General features: G+C 37.9%; 1 protein-coding gene and 1 long non-coding RNA gene across 3 annotated transcripts in view; one reads left to right on the top strand and one right to left on the bottom strand.

The window, feature by feature from the left end:
• Positions 1–419: 419 nt before the first annotated feature.
• On the bottom strand, positions 420–3,477 carry LOC137049732 (uncharacterized). 2 transcript variants are annotated; one of them, XR_010899693.1, is made up of 3 exons: positions 3,260–3,477; positions 1,123–1,235; positions 420–842 (listed from the first exon to the last, which is right to left on the bottom strand). It is a non-coding gene; the product is annotated as an uncharacterized lncRNA (long non-coding RNA). The 2 variants fall into 2 exon arrangements; XR_010899694.1 differs by lacking the exon at positions 3,260–3,477 and adding an exon at positions 2,160–2,293.
• Positions 2,343–22,499, top strand: part of snap91b (synaptosome associated protein 91b) — a 34,276-nt gene continuing 14,119 nt past the window's right edge. Inside the window, exons 1-16 of the mRNA XM_067428350.1 lie at positions 2,343–3,235; positions 11,683–11,825; positions 12,850–12,925; positions 13,072–13,174; positions 13,448–13,541; positions 13,788–13,899; positions 14,628–14,734; positions 14,823–14,864; positions 15,888–15,949; positions 17,086–17,091; positions 17,185–17,197; positions 17,286–17,401; positions 17,522–17,601; positions 18,792–18,806; positions 19,142–19,306; positions 22,369–22,464. Of these exons, the coding sequence (XP_067284451.1) occupies positions 3,106–3,235; positions 11,683–11,825; positions 12,850–12,925; positions 13,072–13,174; positions 13,448–13,541; positions 13,788–13,899; positions 14,628–14,734; positions 14,823–14,864; positions 15,888–15,949; positions 17,086–17,091; positions 17,185–17,197; positions 17,286–17,401; positions 17,522–17,601; positions 18,792–18,806; positions 19,142–19,306; positions 22,369–22,464 (1,360 nt within the window). The 5' untranslated portion in view covers positions 2,343–3,105. The remainder of the gene's footprint in view (positions 3,236–11,682; positions 11,826–12,849; positions 12,926–13,071; positions 13,175–13,447; positions 13,542–13,787; positions 13,900–14,627; positions 14,735–14,822; positions 14,865–15,887; positions 15,950–17,085; positions 17,092–17,184; positions 17,198–17,285; positions 17,402–17,521; positions 17,602–18,791; positions 18,807–19,141; positions 19,307–22,368; positions 22,465–22,499) is intronic.

Below are 22,499 nucleotides of genomic sequence, written 5' to 3'. Positions count from 1 at the left end.
ACAACCGTGAACCTTTATCGCTGGGACCGCTCCGTCAAAAACACACTTCTTCGGTAACTGTTGATTTCGTGAAGTCCTGTGACAGCAGTGACTGTGTAGATCCACTTTTGCGGCACAACCTGTTGTGAAGCTTCCCGTCATTTCTGCGTTCAAATCGGTTCAAATGCAGCGCTGCTTTCCCGGAACGCTGCGCTGAAGCGTTGAAGTGTTGAAGTCGCTTGACTTCATATTTTTGACACAGAAATACTCAATCAAACGTCCAACTTGTCTATGTTTAGGATGGGAATCCAAGTCTTTAACAGTGTAAAAAGCTCAGTATGCATGAAACAGCATTTCACCCCCCCTTTAATGACATCTGGCATCTTCCTTTTTAGATAACATTAAGAGAGCATGGAAGGAAGACCTTGACAGACCACCCGGAACTGTTCTTCTTACACTGGTCCACTCATCATAAATGTGTGCTGGGCATTCACTTATACAGTTTAATGTAGTACACAGAGCTCATACATCCAAAGTTAAATTAGTTCAAATGTTTCCTGATACCAGCCCCATGTGCAATAGCTGTCAAAGTGCTGAGGGATCATCAATTCATGTGTTCTGGACACGTCCCAAATTAGAGCATTACTGAAGATCGATATTTCTGCAGTTTCTGTAGTTCTTCAGCACAGATTAGAGCCAGAACCTGGCATTATATCTGGAGCTGCTCTTGAGGAATTATGGCTGTCCGCATCAATGTGTAAAGAACTTGCTTTCTCTTTCTTGTTAGCATGTAGAGCAATACTATTTAAGTGGAAGGATCCACTCATACTCTGTGGATTAGAGATATGATGTCTTGTCTCTGCCTTGAAAAAAATTTATTAAGTTATTAATTTAAAAAAAAAAAATTTAAACCCTTTTATTGACTAAGTTGATAAGTCTGTTCAAATAATGCCCTATTATTGACTGTTGTATTATTATTTTACTTATTTTATGATATTTGTTTTATTTTATTTATTCATGGGTGCTATTGATGGTGAGGGTTGGGGAATTGTTAAATGTGATTTATATTGTAAAAATCAATTAAAAAAACATTGAAAGAAAAGTTGCACAGTTCCGTGTTTGACAGTTTGTGTGTCGTCTCACCTGCGCCCACAGGCAAGTCAGTCGTCTGTGTCACATGCTTTACCTCCTTTCTCCCACAATCCATGAGATATTTCCTCTGGGCCGCCTTCCACATGAGGACAGACACATAAAGGCTGCAGGGAGAAGCAGACACAGGGAGATAGTGAGAGAAAAATATCTGGACAAAGGAAGCCGTTACAGACCATTGCATCCACTGGTAGGCTGGTAAACTAAACAAAGGTTTGAATGACATTTTATAAAACCTCAAAATTACATTAACAAGAGTATACCATAAATATTATATAGGTTCCAGATGGTTCTAACATAACATTTCTGATGTACAGATTGTATAACAACCATTTTAAAAGACAAATTAAATACATTTGTGAGAGTGTGAAAAGTTAAAGGTGTCATGAACTTTTCTTTGAATAAGTGTTACGGCCCGCTCGTTGAAAGTCGCAACATAAAAAGGGGAAAACGGACAACACTTTTAGTTAATGAAAACTAGTTTATTAAAGTGAAGAACACCACAAAGAATGAATATAAACAAACAGAAGTCTAGGGATCAAAGAAACAATAAACATATAATATAATATATGAATACACTACATATAGCCCAATTAGGGATGACAGGAGACTCAGGGTCGTCGAACGGACGTTTTCAACTCTGAAACTTACAGGATATTCTTATATTACCATGACATTTTAAATATCAAAAGCTCAAGGGAAAGTTGATTTCTCAATTCATGACCACTTTAAGATCAGTCCACGGGCCCAAAAACCGTCCATATTAATATACATTACATTACAACAAAACTAAAAACCAATAGTGTTGACGTTTCTCCCCCTAGTGGTCAAATGTTGAAGCTGCAGTTTTCACATTCGGTCACTAGAGGTGTTGTAGTCTGACAGATTATTTCTTTTTCTTTTTCAAGAATACAAAATTGCAAGGCGAAATACAGCTTATGCCTTGCCTATTTACAGAGCACATATAAAATCAATAAAACACAAGAAAGTCCAAAACAGTAGGCTAATAGACATTGAATTCTCCGACAAACCTGAAGATCATCAACAAATTACAAGAGTGTGTGACTCTCCTCCATTCAGCTAATATCACGAAAAGCTCGTGACAGAGAATGTAGTCAGAATGCAGACAGATGAACCGTGAACGCGCACAGACCCCTTAAAGGCGCGTGGCAGCTTGACGCCGCTTCCCTTTAAGAGCCCGTTATGCGTCACCTGACCAGGTCCACCGACAAGGCAGGACCTTAACCTGCATTACCAAAAAAATAAGCAACTAAATATCCAAGATTTACACCATATATCAGTGAAACGAGAACCATTGCTTGCCTTCATACTCTCGCCCTTGAGAAGGCTTGAAAAAGACACGTCATCATCACCATCATCATCATCATCATCATCATCCGACCGGACGGGAAGGACACGCGGGCTTTGACCGAATATTACCGAGGCTCCGGAATCCCGATCAGGTTTATAGTAGAGGATTGATTAACGGAAATCATTTTTATGCGTTTATTAATTTATTCAATTGAAACAATAAAATAAGAACCGGTTCAACGCGAAACGCTCTGTCCTCTCGGTTAGATTGTGTTTTTAATACATATAACCTACTAATCAAAGGGGACAGTTTACCATATTAATTTTATTATTTATGACCCACTAGAGCCGGAAAATAGCTCGGCGTAGGGCGTTACGTAACAGGGCATTATCCATGGTGCTGAAACCAACCCATGCATAGACGCCTACATCGAGCACATTTTAGAGAATTAAATTTAAAAACGTATATTTTTATGCTTTTGAATACGCCTTTTCATTGGTTGGAAACCAAAAGAAGACATTGACATTGTCAGTTTCTACAGAGCCACCTTGGATTCCGTGTCTTTTTTTTTCTTTTCTTTTTTGTCGGCGAATATCATATGCATTTCGACTGTCCTTCCCCCTGAAGTTGATTCTTGAGGTGGTTGTCGACGCTACCGGGAGAAAATGTCGGGACAGACTCTGACGGATCGCATCGCCGCGGCGCAGTACCAGCTCACCGGCTCCGATGTGGCTCGTGCCGTTTGCAAAGCCACCACGCACGAGGTGATGGCGCCCAAGAAGAAGCACCTGGATTGTAAGTGAGACATTTTTGACTCACCCTCATTCCTCGACGCGTTCAGTCTCACTCAGACACTCCACTTCAGCACCACAGCACAGCCCAATGCATACAGTGATCAATGGCTTGCACTCAGTGAGGTCGTTTGCTACTAGTTGCAATTCTCTAAATGGAAAACCTGCCTTTTAGGGTGCATGTAATATAAGGAGCTTATATACTAAGAAGTGTGTCAGTGTGTGAGGCTGATTGCATGCATTGTTAAGGCAAACTGACAGCACAGAACATACACATGAAGTGTCTTTATGTGGGTGGTGTGGTCTGGAAACTGAGATGGAGGGAGATCAACTCCATTTAGACAGGACGGAGAGGCTACAAAGCATCTTCGTGTCGCCCTCGAGCTCTGTGTCCTGCAGGAGAAGGCCTTCTGAATTATAAATCGATCAGCCAAAGCATGCATGTATTATTTACAAAGCCAAAGGTGATGAGGAGACTGGTATGCAAGCAGGGGAATCTTGTTGTGTGTTAATATCAGCAATCCCTTCATCAGAGAATCACACATGATGCTCCCAAAATCTCAGGCACTCCCAAAATCCATAGATTCATAAATCCGCCTGGCACAGTTTAGCATTGTTGGCCTGCCTACAGACACAGACTTGTTTAACTTTTGTAGTATCAGGTGTTTTATGACAAGAAATATGTTTTTTCTCCTTACTCCAGTCATTTGTCCGTTGAATTGGAAGGCGTGAGGGGTGGTGGTAAGGTTGTCATGGAAACTGAAGTGGATTATTGGGGAAAGGGGGAGGGACGAGTGACATCATGATGACAATATCAGTTTGCAGGAAAGGGTCTTCATACCAATACAGACAGGCAGACTTTGCTTTGAAATCGCAAGAAAGACGCAAAATTTGTAATCTTTGATAGTTTAACGTGGGCGTTGTTGTGCTGCTTCATAGGAGCTTCTATCACTATCCTGTTAGATGCATTTGTATGATCTTGCATTGTTTATTTAAGAGACTAAAGCACATGATTGGCAGAGCATTGAGTCATGTGCTCACACTTATGGTGCGTGTGTGTGTTTGCAATGTGTTGTATTTACACTCTGTAATCCAGTCACATGAGCAACGGCATAATCCCAAAGAGCTGCACCTGCTCACATATTCATAACCTATCCTACAGACTCCCAAAACAGGGACTGCTATGCCATATGTTTCAATATATTGTGACGTTACATAGCAACATACATGCACTCGTGGTAACAAACTGTATCTCAGTGTGTTCTAATCTGGACTATTCTTGGCTTCTTAACTCCACTGCAGTGTTCTTATGACTAACATATTGGCACCCTGAGCACAACGTTATATGGAATTTAAGACAATCTCCTGTTGGGACGTCTGTCCAGAGAATGTCAGGGATAATTGCACTCCCAGATCCAATGAAACAAAAAGAACTTAGAAAATCAATCCTGGTTTAAGACTATTGGGATTTGTTTGGCATTGTTACATTATTTTCATGAGAGTTCAACACATTTCCATCAAATTTCCCAACACGAAAAATGATGTATCATTTGTTAGTGCCTTTAATTAATGCTAATTGTTATTGTATTACAGTATTGATATTCTAATGAAAATTTCCACTGAGTATCAGGGTATCTGCAGGTTTTACCAAGTCAAATTTAAGACTTTTTAAGACCTTTTTAAGACCATTATGAATAAAATTTAAGACCTATATTGCGCAATAAAAAAAAACATGCATAAGAAATCCAGAATCACTCAATTACCTAAACTTATATTATTTAATTTATTTTAAATTGAACAAAGTATTAGTGAACTTATTATTCATAGCTCAATCCCACCAGGATTAGCATATATATATATATATATATATATATATATATATATATATATATATATATATATATATATATATATATTAGGGCTGGGCAAAAAAAAATCGATTTTGCGATTAATCGGTTTTTAAAATCTGGTTGATTCAGAATCAATTCTCAGAGGCCATGAATCGATTTTTTAAAATATTTATTTCCGCTAACATTGAACATAAGCTTAACGTAAATCTAATTACTAGTCTTCTCCACTAGATGTCACCCATTTGCCTTGCGCGATCTTACAAAGGAGCAAGAGGCGCACATCATTTATCCATTCAGTGTTTAAATGGCAGCTTCCGGTGCATTGTCGCCTTTTATAATGCTGAGGTGAAATACTGTAGTAATACTAAAAATATGCGGAACCATTTGATGTGACAACACACACACAGCCGAGCACACAACTGCTAAAAATAATTACATACACGCGAATGCTTGCCTTGCATTAGGATCGAACTTGAGCAGTCACTTAAGCATGTAAGTTAGCCATTATAGACATATTCAAATTATAATGATTCAAACCCTAATAGCTTATATTATAAACAGATTTCCTCTAATAATAGTTAGTCCACAGTCAACTTAAGTCAGTTAAGGTATTGTTGTCTGTTACCACGACAACTACTCACCCATAGACTAAAAAAATTATGAACGCATTTCTCATGTATGAAAAGTAAATTTGCACACATGAGCAGCAAAATTGCAAGAAAAGCTTGTCGTGTACTGAAAATTGCTATAAAAAAACATCCAATATCCTAGCTTTTTATGTTTTAGAATAAATATATCAAAACATCCATAAAATACTTCAGATAATTTTTTTTTAAAATAAAGTTGCATCAAAATTGTATTTAACAATTGTATGGATTTGAAATATAGAGATGCGTTCTGTTTTAATGTACTCAGGTGTACCTAAAATAAAAAGTTTAACATACATGATTGTGGCTCTTCATTTCTTTTTAATTACACATTTATGTTCACTGTTCTTTTTTATAAATACCTACAGTATTTGTATTAAATCTATTAATTTGAGTTGAATCGAAAATCGAATTGAGAATCGAAATTGAATCGATTTGAGGACTTGTGAATCAAAATCGAATCGAATCTGAACATCTGAATCGATACCCAGCCCTAATATATATATATATATATATATATATATATATATATATATATATATATATATATATTTTTTTTTTTTTTTGTTTTTTTGTGGTGGTCACTTTCATACATTTTTATTTTTTCATAATTAGGATGCAACATTAACCATATTATTATGTTAGATGCACAATGATCACACATGGCAATAAAACTAACAAAATGCATGAATCTTGTTTGGTAGGCATATTAGAAAAACAAAGGCTGTTCCAGTAGTGCACTATCTATCTTTAATAACACGATCGCTTGGGGTGGGAAATGTGACCAACCAGAGCAATAAGCAATTGCTTAATATAAGTAAAACGTTATTAAGTAATTACGTAATCAAGTAATCGGTCAGTAATAAAATATACTTATAAACAAATGACAATAGGAAAAATAAATACAACATAAAGATGCATACAAAGAGGAACACTCCACTGTTTTTAGAAATAGGGCTTATTCAACTTCTTTTGGATAAACCCCATTTAGATATGTGGGCAAATGCATTTGTCTCAGTGCATGCATTGTTTTAGTTTGGCAGGGTCGCCGCTAGCTTAGCTTAAAATGCATTTCCCCACATATCTAAATGTAGCAAAGTAGAATAAGCCCGATTTCTAAAACAGTTGGAGTGTTCCTTTAAGTGTAAGTGCTGTTTTCCCCGTTTGTGTTGTTGTTAAGCTATATTAGTTTGCTTTCACTTTGAGAGCTTTAAACGTGCAGTATGCAACTTTTGGCCACTAGGGGTCACTCATTCAAAATAATAACAACTGACGTACTTTGGTGACGTCGGGAAAGTGCGTGGGCTCATGGGAGTTGTTGTCATTATTGCCACTGTCAACCAGCGAATCTGGCATCTCCAGCAGAAAACATGTTCACTGACAAGGTAATTGATTGTTATATTACATCTCTATTATTGTTAAGTTTAGTTACGGCTTTTCACTTTATGTAATGTCAATCTAATGAAATAGCAGCAAGCTACCGTTACTTAACAAACTTATCAGTAACGTTAGATAATGTGCGAGACAGTATGTTGAGCGGGCGGTCGCTGTGCCAACATACCTATAAGTTGGTAGGCTATGTTGACATATTAACCGCGCATCACAATTTGAGTTACTCAAATTATAGATATATTGACATGGCATCCGCGATTGTCGAACATTCTGTATATCAACTGTTCAATACGGAAATACATTTCAATTTAGTTTATCATTACCAACATAAAACAGTAAATGAGAGAACCAGCACCTGCAATACGTTGTTCATTGGAACACGCGCTGTGTCGCTCCCCACATTCATCAATCATTCTAATAAACATTTATTTTGGAACTCGGAGATATATGAATAAGTAGATCATTATTAAATCAATATTATATGTAGCTAGTATTAACATATGATAAAAGTGACGATCACCTTATATTAATTGACAAAGATAGTGGCATATTACCTTATGAAGCTAACGTTACTTTCTCCAGCTACATATAAAACCAATAATAGCTCGTCCATCTGCGTTTTACACATGACATCATCGTGTCACCAAATATACGGATAGAAATACTTTTGAATCAGTTTTTAAAAAAATAGCTCTTTCAGTCTCCAAAAACAGAGAATCCGCCTGTTTGAAAAGCCGATACAAAATGTATAACATTACGTATTCAGCTAAACGCGTCTCAATGTGGTCAAGATCGCTATGCAATATGCAAACATACAGCATGTTATGATTATATGATTATTATGTTAGCTGAATGGTTACTTAAATGACCTGTTTATTAAAACGCAAGCGAGATCAGCATCTCTCTGCAGTCCGAGCTTGTCACGAAGATTTCGCCATCTTTCAAAGGCTTCTCCAAGGTTTACACGTCTCTTGCTTCTTCTACTGTCCCAAAATCTTCTCGGGTCATTTTTTTCACCCTTACGTTTGCGCTTTGTTGAGCTGACAAAACGTACAGGCAAAGAGTAGTCATGATCCATTATCATACAGACTTTTTTATACGGGGGTTCCCCTTATACTGTCTGTCAGTGCTCCTCTTTGAGTTTGGCGGTTCCGCCCATAGATATCTATGGTTCCGCCGAGTTCCGCAGGAAGCAAGACGCAAACGTGGATATGACGTGAAAGACTGGCGACATAACGGAAATAAAGACACGGTCCGTGTCTTCGAATTAAAATATTAATTTCTCTGGATTTAGAAGTTAATTAGAACTGTCGGGATAATGTAAACACACAACTTTAAAAAATATATAACATAGATATAGTGATCTTTTATATTTTTAATGCTGAAACATTACATATTGTGCCTTTAATGCCCAGATCCAGTACTTACTGACAGTTCCCAAACTTTTTAACTCAAATCAGGATATAGACATATGCATAATGTGTACATTTGATCGTTCAAGAGTAACGTTAGGCTAATGAGCCTAAAAATAACACATTCAATACACTCGCGCCAGCGCTGACAGGCAGCAAACACATAACGTTACAGTCTGACATCGGAGTTCGGCGTTTGCATCACTGTTATTAACTCTATTTAGAGCAATCGGGTATATTATACTTTTATTTGGTCATTACGCAAGATGGTGAGAAAGATTCGCCTTCGCGTTCACGATCGCGGAACTGCAAGAACCGTCAGACTCAGCTGAAGAATAAAATCCGTTCTATGCGTCTGTGAGGTACGATCAGAAAGAGGCTTGTACCAATAACACGAAAGCTGATTGGCTGCAATACACGTGGCATGCTTGCCTAATTTGTAGTTGTAATAGAGCGAACAATAGTTGGTCTAGCGAAAGAAAGAACTACAAACACCACAGAACAAACACACACACACGTGCGCGCGTGCTGCGGGACGTGAGAGCGTTTCAATGAGGTAGCGTTACATGGACGTAGGAAAATTAAGACCTGTTTAACATGATTTAAGACCTAGAACGCAATGCTTCCGCGAATTTAAGACTTTTTAAGGCCTTATATTTTGATTCTGAAATTTAATACTTTTTAAGACTTTTTAAGACTCCGCGGGGACCCTGAGTATAATGAGAATAAAGTACTGAGTATTTAGGGACAATGTCATAATACAAGAAAAATTTAATCATTCCTGGTTTAAGACTATTGGGATTTGTTTGGCATTGTTGGTCCTAAAACAGGTCCAACAATGGTCCTAAAACAGGCTTCATTTATTTATAACATTTCTTATGTAGTTGTTTTGTTTTGGGGGTTTTCATGTGTTTCCGTGCTTTTTCCTAGCTGAAAACTGATATTGAGTCTGAAAGAAGTTCATTTTTTCCAGCTGAAAGTACAGTAATATGTGTGTGTGTAATCGGTCCTACACGACCTGTTCTGAGTGGCATTCGGGGTGCTCTAGACTGTGGTCTCTATCGTCATTCGCTAAAACGCCTCTTGAGGCCATGGGAGTGAGATCATGGCACCAAATGTAACCGGGTTCCACTCAACCTGCTCCGAGTTGGATTTGAACCACTGACTTTTCAGTGTGGGAGGCGGGCAGGCAGTCTCTAGCGTTAGTCGCTAGCGGACCTCTAGAGCACTGCAAAAAAAACTACTTTTCTTACTTAGTACTTTTGTCTTGTTTCTAGTCCAAACATCTAAAATTCTTAAAACAAGAAGTATTTGCTAGACAAGCAAAAATAATTGTCTTGTTTTGGGAAAAAATAATTAAAAATTAAGAGAGTTTTTGCTTAAAATAAGCAAAATAATCTGCCAGAGGGGTAAGCAAAATAATCTTAAAACATTAAAGAAAATTTTTTTACTTGCCTAATAAATGTTTCTTAATGTTTTTTTTTTATTTTAATTTTGACTAGAAACAAGACAAAAATACTAAGTAAGAAAAGTAATTTTTGCAGTGAGGCCAGGGGAGTGAGGTTTACACACACAACTAGACCTCACTCCTATCCGGGTCACGGCACCAAATGCAACCGGGTCCAGCTCAACCTGCGTCGCTAACACGCCTCTAGAAGCCAGGAGAGTGAGGCTTACACACACAGCTCTTACTGGCCTACGTTACATGTGCTTGGAAATTACGCTAAATTCACACTGTCAGTTTTTGGGATTAACAATCGCATTTCCTTAGAGTTCTCAAAAGGTCCCGTTTAAACAGCTACTTACAGTAGCGTCTTACAAATACTGAATGAACACGCAGTGGCGGACCTTGATTTAACGTCTCATCTGAAGGACGGTGATTGTTTTGACGGTTTATAGTGTACCCATCACTACACTGGGGGCCAAGTGTGCCGCACAAGTCCCGAAAAAAAGTGAAGACATTGTTGTCATGATTGACAGCTGTGATTGACAGCTGTGATTGACAGCTGTGATTGACAGCTGCTCTGAGCGAAGTTGTCACTGAGGCACCAACTGACTTTTTCGGGATTTTCAGGAGGAGATTGGAGCTTTAGCTTTAATTTCTACATTTCCATAACTGTTTATTTCACACAGACAAAAGGAGCTCTACAGTAAACTGTACTAACAGATTCTGCCGGAGTGTCCCAAATCAGTGCAAGATGTCAGCGCCACATTCGGACATTGGTGGCTTGCTTGACTTTTCTACAATGAAAGCTAGTGAAGGGGCGTCATCCAGCATTTTTTACAGTCTATGGTTAGGGCCAAGCGGCAACCTCCCGCGATCTCTCTTGAAGCCAATACAGAAGTAATGTAAACTGCAGTTCATCGACTGGCCACTAGGGACAGGCTCCAGAAGGGAGCAGAATCTCATTGAGCCCCATGTTAAAATTCCCAACTTAACAGCAGAAAAAAACATGTTTACAGCCTGGTACAAATTGTGGTTTTGGCCTATACGGCTAATTTTGACCTTCATGACAACTGTGAGGGGGTTGAATTTTTTTTTATAACTCATTCGTTTACGTTATATAAAGCATTAAAGTTCTGCATATTTAAGGGCATGGTTACTTTGAGTGACAGGTGGATAGCCATTTATCCGCCGTCTATAGTCATTGCGTCACCTAAGCTCCGCCCACATCCTGCCTTTTTGCCCACTTTCTGTTATTGGGGATGGACACGCGATGATGCGTTGCCATCTCGCCCCTACTTTAAGCTTTCGAATGGCTTATCAGAATCCTATGGGTGATGTCACAGACACTACGTCCATATTTTTTTTACAGTCTATGGTTAGGGCCCACACAGACCCCTGAGTGAGCAGCATCCCCTGCTGGCCTCTCTAACACCTCCTCCAGTAGCAACCTAGTTTTTCCCAGGAGGTCTCCCATCCATGAACAGACCAGGCTCAATCCTGCTTAGCTTTAGTGGGCATACAGGGTGATAGCTGATAGCATGTTTTTACATTAAAGAAAAATGTATAGGCATATTGTTGTTTGTCCTCGTGGGGCTGTTTCTTGCTTCCTAAATGCAATGACTGTAATGAATTTTCCTCCTCTGCTCATCCCCATTGCAGAGCGTAGCGATGTGGTGGTAAATGTGCATGTAATTTGTGTGCAGATCTGATCTCAGCCACCAACGAGACAAATGTGAACATCCCTCAGATGGCTGACACGCTATTCGAGAGAGCCACTAATGCCAGCTGGATCGTCGTGTTCAAAGCTCTAACCACGACCCACCACATCTGCATCTACGGCAATGAGGTGAAGCACGTTACTATTTAATCTTTATTCCTTTTGGTTTCTTTTTAATCAAGTTCAAACTAAAACTCAGATGTATTTACTAGTTTAACATGACAAAGGAGAAGAAAACTGCATGCAGGACTGCATTTGCTTTTAGCAAGTTCAGAGTTCACTGGGCATTTTGACAATATGCAATAAAACACACCAATGAACCATGAAAACCAGCAAGCATCAATGCTCACTATACAAAAGTTCTGAAGCGCAAAACATTAATCACACAAGCCAACACACAATAGATAGATAGATGGTTTTAAAAAAACAAGCCATTATTTAATTATATTTCAGCATAAACATACATCGCTATGATAAGTAATGAACATAATATAGCTAACATTTATAGTTCATTTACGGCTGAAATGTTGCAGGTGTATGCAAAAATCTAAGCATTTATTAAAATGTATTTTAAATGTCAGAAAAATGTCACTTCTGCCCTTAAGGGTGTGTCTTAATCATCACCTGCAACATTTCAGCCGTAAATTAATTATATATGTTATATTTATGTTTATGCTTAAATGTAATTAAATAATGGTGTGATTTGTCAAAACAACTATTGCGTATCATTATTTGTAGTGAGATGGCTCACGTGATTTATGTTTTGTGGTTCAGTTAACTTCTGTTAAGGGGACACAGTGAGCATCAATGTTCCCTAGTTTGGGACTTTTTAGGGAGCGCACTGGAAGGATTCTGTGATTGAGACAGCCCTTAAAATGTCCGACTCCCTGATCAGTGACCTGACCATTGAACTAGGGAGCTGATTGAAACGCAGCCCAAGTTTCCCGAGAGAATGCAAAAGCATTGAAATATACAGTTTTTCTCTCCCATCCCATATTTTTTTAACCACAATCTTCCTTTATGGGCTGTGTAAAAAACTGCATGCAAGATTGCATTTGCTTTTATCAAGTTCAGGGTTCATTAGACATTTTGGAAAAATAAATAAAATAAATAAATAAATAAAACAAGAATTGTCCTTTTTAAATCCCTGCAGAGATTTATCCAGTATTTGGCCTCAAGGACTTCCCTGTTCAATCTCAGCAACTTTATTGACAAAACAGGCTCCCATGGTGAGTTTCTATTCATTTGTGTGTGGGTTAAATGGGTACATTCACATTAACGTCTATCAAATGTCACTTAATTTGTGTTTAATAATTCACAAAATGTGATCTAAATGTGATTAACTAAGGCTGTTTATTTCTTTTCTGTCTCCAAGGCTATGACATGTCTACATTCATCAGGCGGTATGCACGGTACTTGAATGAGAAGGCATATGCTTACCGCGCGATGGCCTTCGACTTCACTCGAGTTAAAAAGGGGTACGTCGATTGTTTCTGGGAATAGAAGGCCACATTGGCAACATTTAGACACTTACTCCAAGTTATTCAATATTATGTCAGAGCACATTTTAGATAGCAGGATAGCATTACTCCCAGAGTTGTTAAATTCAGAGATCACAAAGGGAATGTCATCTCTGAGTTCGAGCGAAAGAAATGATGGTTTCTCAGGACTCAGCAAATATATACAATCGTTCTCCTGTGTGTGTGTGTGTGTGTGTGTGTGTGTGTGTGTGTGTGTGTGTGTGCACTCAGAGCTGAGGGTGTGATGAGGACTATGGTTCCTGAGAAGCTCTTGAAGGCCATGCCTGCCCTGCAGACTCAAGTGGACACACTGCTGGAGTTTGACGTGAGTTACATCTCCCACAACATCTGGGACTTTCTATGAAGCCGTCCCGTTAACTGAGATTGAGCAACACAGGTTTAGGCGTGATGATTGTAGTTTCACCATTGATTTTTTGTTCTTTCACCAGTTTTGTTCACTTGATTGTATTTATTTCAATGATTTCTCTTGTACTGTTTTTGTCAGGGACCCAAGGTTAATATCTATTCACATTATGTTTTAAATGCTCCCTTTTTCTCTCCCCCCGCCCAGGTTCATCCTAAAGACTTGAACAACGGCATCATAAACGCAGCATTCTTGCTTCTCTTTAAGGATCTGATCAAGCTCTTCGCCTCCTACAATGACGGCATCATCAATTTATTAGGCATGTGATAAATAATTTTACTATAATTTAAACCATTCTTAAAGCCTTTATCTATGATGCATTATAAAGGTATGCATAACGTACATTATAATGCATAAAGCTTTTCAGAAATACTTGTAACCAAAGTTATGCATTATAATATTTACAGATTACTTGTTGCACCTGACATTGGTTGTTTTTCTAAAGGTGTGTTCAATTAATAGATAAGTATTATAACTGTGGTTACAATTATTCATGAGAGCATACAATGCATTGTAAGTGGTGTTAAAATAAATAATGAATGCATTATCCGTATGTAATAGTATTGGGTGTAATGCATTATTAAGCAATTAATTCCTGTAATTCTCCCTTTAAATACTTTGGTCAGTTCAAGAATAATTTATGCAATTTTATATTATTTATTGAAAAGAATTAAGAGAGCAGTTTAATGTCTATCCTTGTATTGTTCAACTGATTTGATATGGGATTCAGAAAATAATTAGTAATAATAAGTAATACAATACTTTTTTGGAAGGATTTAGCGACCTTGAGCTTGGGAAAGGCACTATATGTATAAAACGTCTCGCTTTTTAGAGAGATTAACTGTTGAAGATGTAATTTTGTAGCTAGTAATTAATAGCATTTTTAGAGTAACTTACCCAACATAGATTATATATCCATTATAAAGTCATTTTTATTCTAAAACTGTGGGTTGTGATCTGTTTTTTTGTTTTTTTTTGGTTCTACAGAGAAATATTTCAAAATGAAGAAGTCTGAGTGCAAGGATTCTCTGGAGATTTATAAGAAATTTCTGACCCGGGTGACCAAAATTGCAGAATTCATGAAAATTGCTGAGGTAAGGCCAGAGGAATAGGTAATCCAAGTCAAATATATTTACAGAATGTCAATTCACTTAGATTATAATTATTCTGTTTCTGTTGCAGCAAGTAGGAGTGGATAAGAATGACATCCCTGACATCTCTTATGTAAGTTATTATTGTTATAAAATAGTAAAACTTTTAATGTGTGCCATTAGAATCGGGTCAAGTATTGATTCTTGATGCTAATGGATTGTGAAAACTTTAGAGCACGGGTAGATGAGTCCACCTTTTCAAATAATGAAGTAAAGCTTTGAGTGTGACGCTTTTCATGCATCCTAACCGAGCGTCATTATTAAAACGCCTTCCCATGGGAATTCTCAGTGTCTGCATCCCGGCGTAGTTGCCGACCTGGCAGATTCAGATAATGAAGACGCTTCCTTTAAAGACTGCAGCAACGAAGAGCCGGTAAACATGTGGACTGATACGGGACGCAGTTTGCATCTCAGTGCATTGCTTTCACCTGCTTGTTCAGAAGCCATTTCTTCCTGAGCTAGTTATTCACAAAACAGTCTCCCTGCGTCCGAAATCGCATTCTGTTTAGTAGGTATTTAATCTTACTTGAAACTTGTTTCACTACTGTTAGTATAAACGTGTTTAGTAAGAATGAAATTCAGACATACTATGACTGTCATGTTGTCAGTGTCACTTCCATTCACAAATCCTCTACCATGGCCTCATGGGATAGGTACTGATGGGTTCTGACACTAGCAGATGAGAACACAAAGACAAAAAAGTTGAAATAAAAGTTAAACATTTTTTTTTATTAACACCGTTATTTTCCCGTTATTGGTGGGAAACTGCTTTGAAGCAATCTGTATTGAATAAAGTGCTACATAAATAAACGTGACTTGATTTCCTCTCAAAAATGAAAAGGTCACATTGCGATTAGCCTTTTTGTTCCGAAGCTGTGTGAAGCAATGTACTGAAGTCCAGTTCCGTCCCACAGTTTTTGCGGTGCTGTGAGGAGTGGTTTGAGGAAAGGTTTCCAGCTGGTTTTGATGTGGTGTTTTACTGTTTGGATTTGCTGTGAAATCTTTAGAGATACTGACATCACATGTGCAAAAACTGATGGTTTTTGTACTGTCTTCGCACTGCTCATTGTGTGTGTGTTTAATATGCTGTTCTCAGGCTCCCACCAGTATTCTGGAATCTCTGGAGACACATATGAACAGTCTAGAAGGAAAGAAAGGGTACGGGACCACTGAGCTCATTCTAAATCACGTTAAATGTCAGACGAGAAGTAACTCTGAACATCTGAATCAAATGTTGCATGCTAGATTTGATGGAGAAGCCTGAGCAAGGCACATAACCATGGCTAGCCACTGTGATTTTGCCAAGTAAGACATGTTAAGTTGATCCTGGAACAACATTCCTGTCTGAAAACATAGTCCTAAAGGGTTGGTTCACCCAAAAATGAAAATTAGCCCATGATTTACTCACCCTCAAGTCATCCTAGATGTATATGACATCCTTCTTTCAGACGAATACAATTGGAGTTATATTACAAAGTCCTGGCTAATCCAAGCTTTATAATGGCAGTGAATTGTTGTTTCGTTTTTGAAGTCCATAAAAATGCATCTATTGATCATATAACTGCTCCACACGGCTCCAGGGGGTTAATAAAGGCCATTTGAAGCGAAGAGGCGTCAAAGCTTGCATTGCTCTTGTACACTGCATTAAGGATTACTCTTTTAGCACAAGTCGACTTGCGCACGGCTTTCCATCGGAAGTCGGTTATTTTAGTCTATAAAGTTTTAAATATTTTACACAAACACGCCACTGTCCTTCAAAAGGCCTTTATTAGCCTCCCGGAGCCGTGTGGAGCAGTTATATGATGGATAGATGCACTTTTATGGACTTAACCATAACCATTCACTGCCATTATAATTCAAGACATTTTTAATACCAGTCTGATTTTATTTGTCTGAAATAAGAATGTCGTATACACCTAGTATGACTTGAGGGTGAGTAAATCATGGGCTAATTTTCATTTTTGGGTGAACCATCCCTTAACCCTTTTCCTTTTCCTTAAACCTACCCATAACATATCTCTAAAATCAGAGGGAAATGTTATAACACTGAAATCAAAGCACTTAACTCTGGTTTTAAGTCTAAACTTGACATAAACTGTAAACTTAAATGTGATTGCTTGATTGGAATGTTTATCTAGGAACATATTTTACTTGGTGAAATCATTTTTGCCAACCATGGGTTGTCTCTGCAGTTATTGTACCGTGCGTCTCTTTGGATAAAAAATAGAAGGTCTCTAAAATAAATATGAATCCTAAAATATGTTATTTTTCTCCTGCTGCAATGGTTTGTTCAGGGAAGGGTGAGTATGCTTTAAAAAATCTCATTATCATTTTCATCAGTTTTGTTCGTTTTTATATAAATTAATCTCAATATCTCTGCTTGTGTCCTTCAGGTCACCCACAAAGGTAAGTCGGCACTTTATTGTTTTTTTTTAATTTTGTTCATGAATGTCACACACATATGTGTAACCTGTAGCTCTGTGTTATGTTTTAGGGATCACCCACCAATAATGTGTCTCCAACCTCCACTCCCGCCAAATCTGCTGCTGGCGTCCCCACTTTGGAGCCACCGCGCCCTGAGGCCACACCTGCTGCCGAAACTGCCACTGAGTGAGTGAACCATGTAACCTCGCTTCCTGTCGGATAAAAAATGCGTATCAGAACAAAAGATAATATCCGAGCTATACAGCTTTCAAAAGTTTATAAAAGTGTGTGTCTATCTTACTGTAGTTCTCTTCTGGATCTGGACCCATTGTCGTCCTCTGGACCTTCTGCAGGAGGAGCATCAGCTGCTCCCACATCTTGGGGAGGTACAGTCTAAACACACACATACACACACATACACACAACATGTGAATTCTGGAGACCAAACCAAAACCAATGTCCTTTTCCGAAGGAGTAAGCTCAGACGCACGGCTATGCTGAGGACTCAAAGATATTACATTATATGTGCCAGAGGGCTCAAATTGGGTTACTTTAATATTAAACCATAAAATATTTATGATAATAATTAATCTTAACATGAAACAGCATTCACAACCCATTTCACTTCTGTAATGTGACATATTTTAGAGTAAAACAGGTCATCCTGCAAGAAAATCCATCGGGATGACTGATAAAATCATGAATGTGTTCTCAATGATATCAGCCATAAAGAAAAGTTTGCTGAAATGCTGTTTGATTAAAAATTATGAAGAGAACATTTGCAATAACATGTACCAAGGAAAAGTTTTTTTTTTAAAGAGGTCCTATTATGCTTATTTTCAACTTTCTTTTTGTGTGTAATGTTGCTATTTAAGCATAAAAAGCATATAGGAGTTATTCTCTATATTAGTGCACAGCTGCTCACTGCTTCTGAACTCCCTCAAACACCTTTACGAGTTTTCTTCTGGAACAAACACGTCACGATATTCCTCATTTAAATAATTCCCGCCCAAGGCATCCACAGAATAAATGGGCGGAGCCTGTTGAGTTAGTTAGTAGTGTGTCCAAACTCACTGTTATGTTAAGGGGCAGGACATTTCCAAAACAGGCTCGACGTGCGCTTGACCAATCACAACACATTTATCCAGCCAACCAATCAGAGCTTCATAGAGACCGGAACTAAACAGAAAATTACTGACTGAGAAGAGATGAGCTGCAACAATGGAGAATATGAGAAAAATTATGTTTTTAAACATTCAAGCATGAAAACCTTTTCCAGTAGACTCCGAAACAAAACCATTATGTTGAAAAATGGCATAATTTGGCCTCTTTAATAAAGTAAATTGGATCTATTTTCATTTCATATTACCTCATGACAAAACCAAAATTGCTGCAAACCCAAAATAATATGGCACTGTCCAGAACACAACCTAAAACACGAGACCTTTAATACACAAACTTCCTCTTGTAAAGCACCTGTTTTACATTCCTCATTATAAACTCTTAATGAATGCATGACTTCATTTGATAACCAGATCTCTTTTTCTCTGTCTTCGATGGGCCTCTGTCACATCAGATCTGCTCGGGTCAGGTAAGCGCTGTTGGCTTTTCTTTTTATGTTAGATGTGTTTTCATGTGATTTGATGTGTTAAATGTCTCATCCATTGTAATAAACCTTTAGAACACTTGTTATAGTTCATCTGGGAAATTGAAATTACCATATGACCGTCCTATATATTACAAGATGCCCTTTTAGAGTGCGAATCAATCCATTTAACATCTCTGTGTCAATCCCTCAGTCTTTGCTCAGTAGAATCTTTCTCTCTCTCTCTCTCCTATGCTCTTGCCCTCTCCTTTGGTTCCTTTCCTGGTTATGTTTATTTACGTTGTGTTTATATTGGTCTGCTGGGGGGCGTGGCTATGCAGAAATGGGTTCCCTTACTACAGAGACTCTCCTTCCTGACCCAACCCTTGCCGTAGACTCCAACTCCTCAGCCACGCCCACCACCACAGCCGCTGAGGCAGCCGTTTCTTTGGCTCCTCCTCCTTCCGCTGCCGGTGCTTCCTCCGGCTCAGCGGATCTCCTCGGAGGTCAGTAGTTAGGTTTCTTCCTTAAGAAGATTTTTTCTGGGAGAAAAGGCTGTGCCACATTCTGAAATAGAGGAACAACCCAGCACAGAATTTAAAGCTCAGATCAAAATCCCAGTTTGTGCTGTTTCATTTTGTGATTTGTGAAGTCCGTAGCCATCAATGCTCCATTTCTGTCTGTAATAGAGCTGCTTGTTTCCTTTTTTTTTTGCATTATATCTTCCATGTTGCAGTCAATCAATGCTCCACACGATCTTGTGTATTACAATTACGTATCTGAATATTAGTCATTTGATTATTCTTATGTGTAGCTGCATTTGCAGACAGCACATTAAGATTAATCAGGTTTTCATTTATAGTTTTACATTCAGGTTTAAAGTCAGCAATAAAACTGACCCATTTTACTTTCTAACATGTTCCTAGAGCAAGTTCTGTTAACTCTTTCCCTGACACCGCCAGCATTCTTGATCATTTTCACAAAAATGTCATGGCCTCCAGAATATTTTGTTGTATTGCACATGCAATATATCAAAGGAAAGGACAGACCCTCTGCTTTTAAACAAAAAAAGCCCATTTAATTCTAGCATTTGTATTATTTTTTTTCAACACTTAATTTTCATAAAAGTTTGTTCATAAAATGTTTATTTTCCCCCCAAAGCCTACAACATGCTTAAGCAATGCTTTTATCACTTGTTTCTACTTCTTTTTTGACCTGTTTTGATCCAAAGATTCTCTACTTTTTCAGAAGATGAGTTATAGCACCCCCTACAGTAGGGGTGGGCGATATCTCGATATTTAAAATATATCGAGATATTTTTTCAACTCGATATGGATTTGGACATATCGTATATATCGATATATTGTTTATATTTAATTCTGATTCCGCCACTTTGCTTGGTTGCCTTCCCTGTGCTGTGCTCGTCCCCGCTCGCGCGCGCCTCCCGCCTCTTGCTTTTGTTCCCCCTCCCCTCGCGTGTTGTCTCGTACGGCTGCTTCCACAACCAGGTGAGGATTAGTTATCATGTTGACAAGCGCGCGCGTTGTTCAGGACTCCGTTTTGAGACCATGTTTTCCTTCTAACACAACTGCTTGTTAAAATTCATAAAGAAATATTAATTTTCATCATAGTTCAAATCGCAAGTTTCACCCACAGTCAGGCGATTGACACTATTGGTGCGAGATGCACTCTCAGTCGCAATCATGCCAGTTTATGATCTGTGTCTAACTGATCGCATGGTTTTCTGTTAAAATGTCAAAATGATCGCATATCATTTGAAAACATTTAAAAAGTATTGCAATATCATTACTATCATTATTTTGTCAGCTTTATCACGGGATTATGATGAATTGGTCTATTCATGAGAGGGAAAAACGCGACATCCAGGGTGTCCTGAGACACGCGGTGCTCTTCTGCAAGTTGTACTGTATCATATTATCATATAGCCTACCTTCTGACATTCATATTTCGTTCTGTAACTGGAAAAGAAGTGAAATTCAGCTCATGTGTAGCCTACATGATCTGCATGATGAGTTTGAATTTTGTCAAACTCATGACAGACATCACTGTTTGAATTTTGATACAAATTTAACAGGAAATGGTGTTATGACAAAATCAGTTTATTAATATCTCAGTCATGCCCCAATCTTTCTGCAAAATGCTTACTGTTTTACTGTTAAAAGCATGAAATAAATGAAAAGAAGGCAATATTATTTATTTTCTTTTACAGTTAAATTATTATTATTTATGTAATCAGGGAGTTTTTTTTAAATGTTGCAAAAGCACTTTGTTCCAACATGAACTGACTACCTCTTTGCACTTCAATAAAAATAAATAAAAAAGAATTTGTGGTATTTGGCATATTTGTTTTTGCTGTAGTTTTTAGGGGGTTATTTTTCCTGTAAAGATATCGAGATATATATCGTATATCGAGATATAGCAAAATATATCGAGATATATTTTTTGCTCCATATCGCCCAGCCCTACCCTACAGTATAACAGTGAAAACATGAAAAGCTTGCAGGGAAAGAGTTAAAAAGAAAAAAGCTCTTTTTAAGGGTTGCCATCAGTTAGGCTACACATGCAGTTAGTAAATGTTAATCAACAGATATTTAGTAATCATTATGTGAGTAATGCAGCCATATATTTTAAAGATCTAAAATCTTTAAAATTTGACTTTAAATATATAACTTAATAATTTAAATTTAATAATAATTCAATGATAAGATTAGGTTCAATCCTACTTTCGTATGGTTCAATATCCTGTAAATCATGCCATGTTACTAAAGTAAAATGGGTAACGAATATTCAGTATTAAATTGATAGTTCACTCAAAAAAGAAATTTCTGTCATCATTTGCTCTCCGTCAAGTTTTTCCAAACTCGTATGAATTTCTTTCTTCTGCTGAACACCAAGGAAGATATTTGGATGAATGTTTGTGTCCAAGCAGATCTTGGCCCCCATTGACTACCATAGTATTTTCTTCCCTACTATGGTAGTCAATGGGGTCCAAAATCTGCTTATATACAAACATTCTTGCAAATATCTTCCTTTGTGTTCAGCAGAAGAAATAGATTCTTAAAGGTTTGGAACAACTTGATGGAGAGTAAATGATGACAGAATTTTCATTTTTGGGAGAACTATCCATTTAACAAAATCGGTCTGAATTATTATATAGCACACTCTTGAAAGTAAAGGTTCAAAAAGGGTGTTTACAGAGCGATGCTATAAGGACCATTTATTGTTCATCATAGAAACTTTTAGTCAATAGATTTAAAAAACACATGATTTTCTTAGTGTGAAGAACATTTTAATCATCTAAAGAACCTTTTGTGCAGTCGGAGGTTCTATGGATGGTGAAGGTTCTGCTTTTATTTTTAAGAGTGCATGTTATTTTAAGTATGCTGTACTTCTAACGCAAAACGTCTTTTTTTCGGAACTTTGCATGACACTGAAGTCTGTCGTTTCTTTCTTTCTCTCTATGCTATCTGCTCTCTATTTCCTCCCCTCCTCTCATCCTTTCCTCAACCCTTCATCGACCCTTTGGCCCTTGTGTACGGTACTCCAGATGTGTTTGCGGCCCCTGCGGCTGAAACAGCTGCTGCAGAGGGTGGGGCCACAGCAGCCACGCCCACCCCTGCTGCCGATGGCAACGCAGCAACTGGTGGGTGACAACAGTTCGAGCACATTTTTGTGTAT

This window comes from Pseudorasbora parva, chromosome 20 (assembly GCF_024679245.1).
Source record: "Pseudorasbora parva isolate DD20220531a chromosome 20, ASM2467924v1, whole genome shotgun sequence".
Taxonomy (NCBI): Eukaryota; Metazoa; Chordata; class Actinopteri; order Cypriniformes; family Gobionidae; genus Pseudorasbora; species Pseudorasbora parva.
Note: the sequence above shows the minus strand (reverse complement) of the source record. Positions and strands in the feature narration are given on the sequence as shown.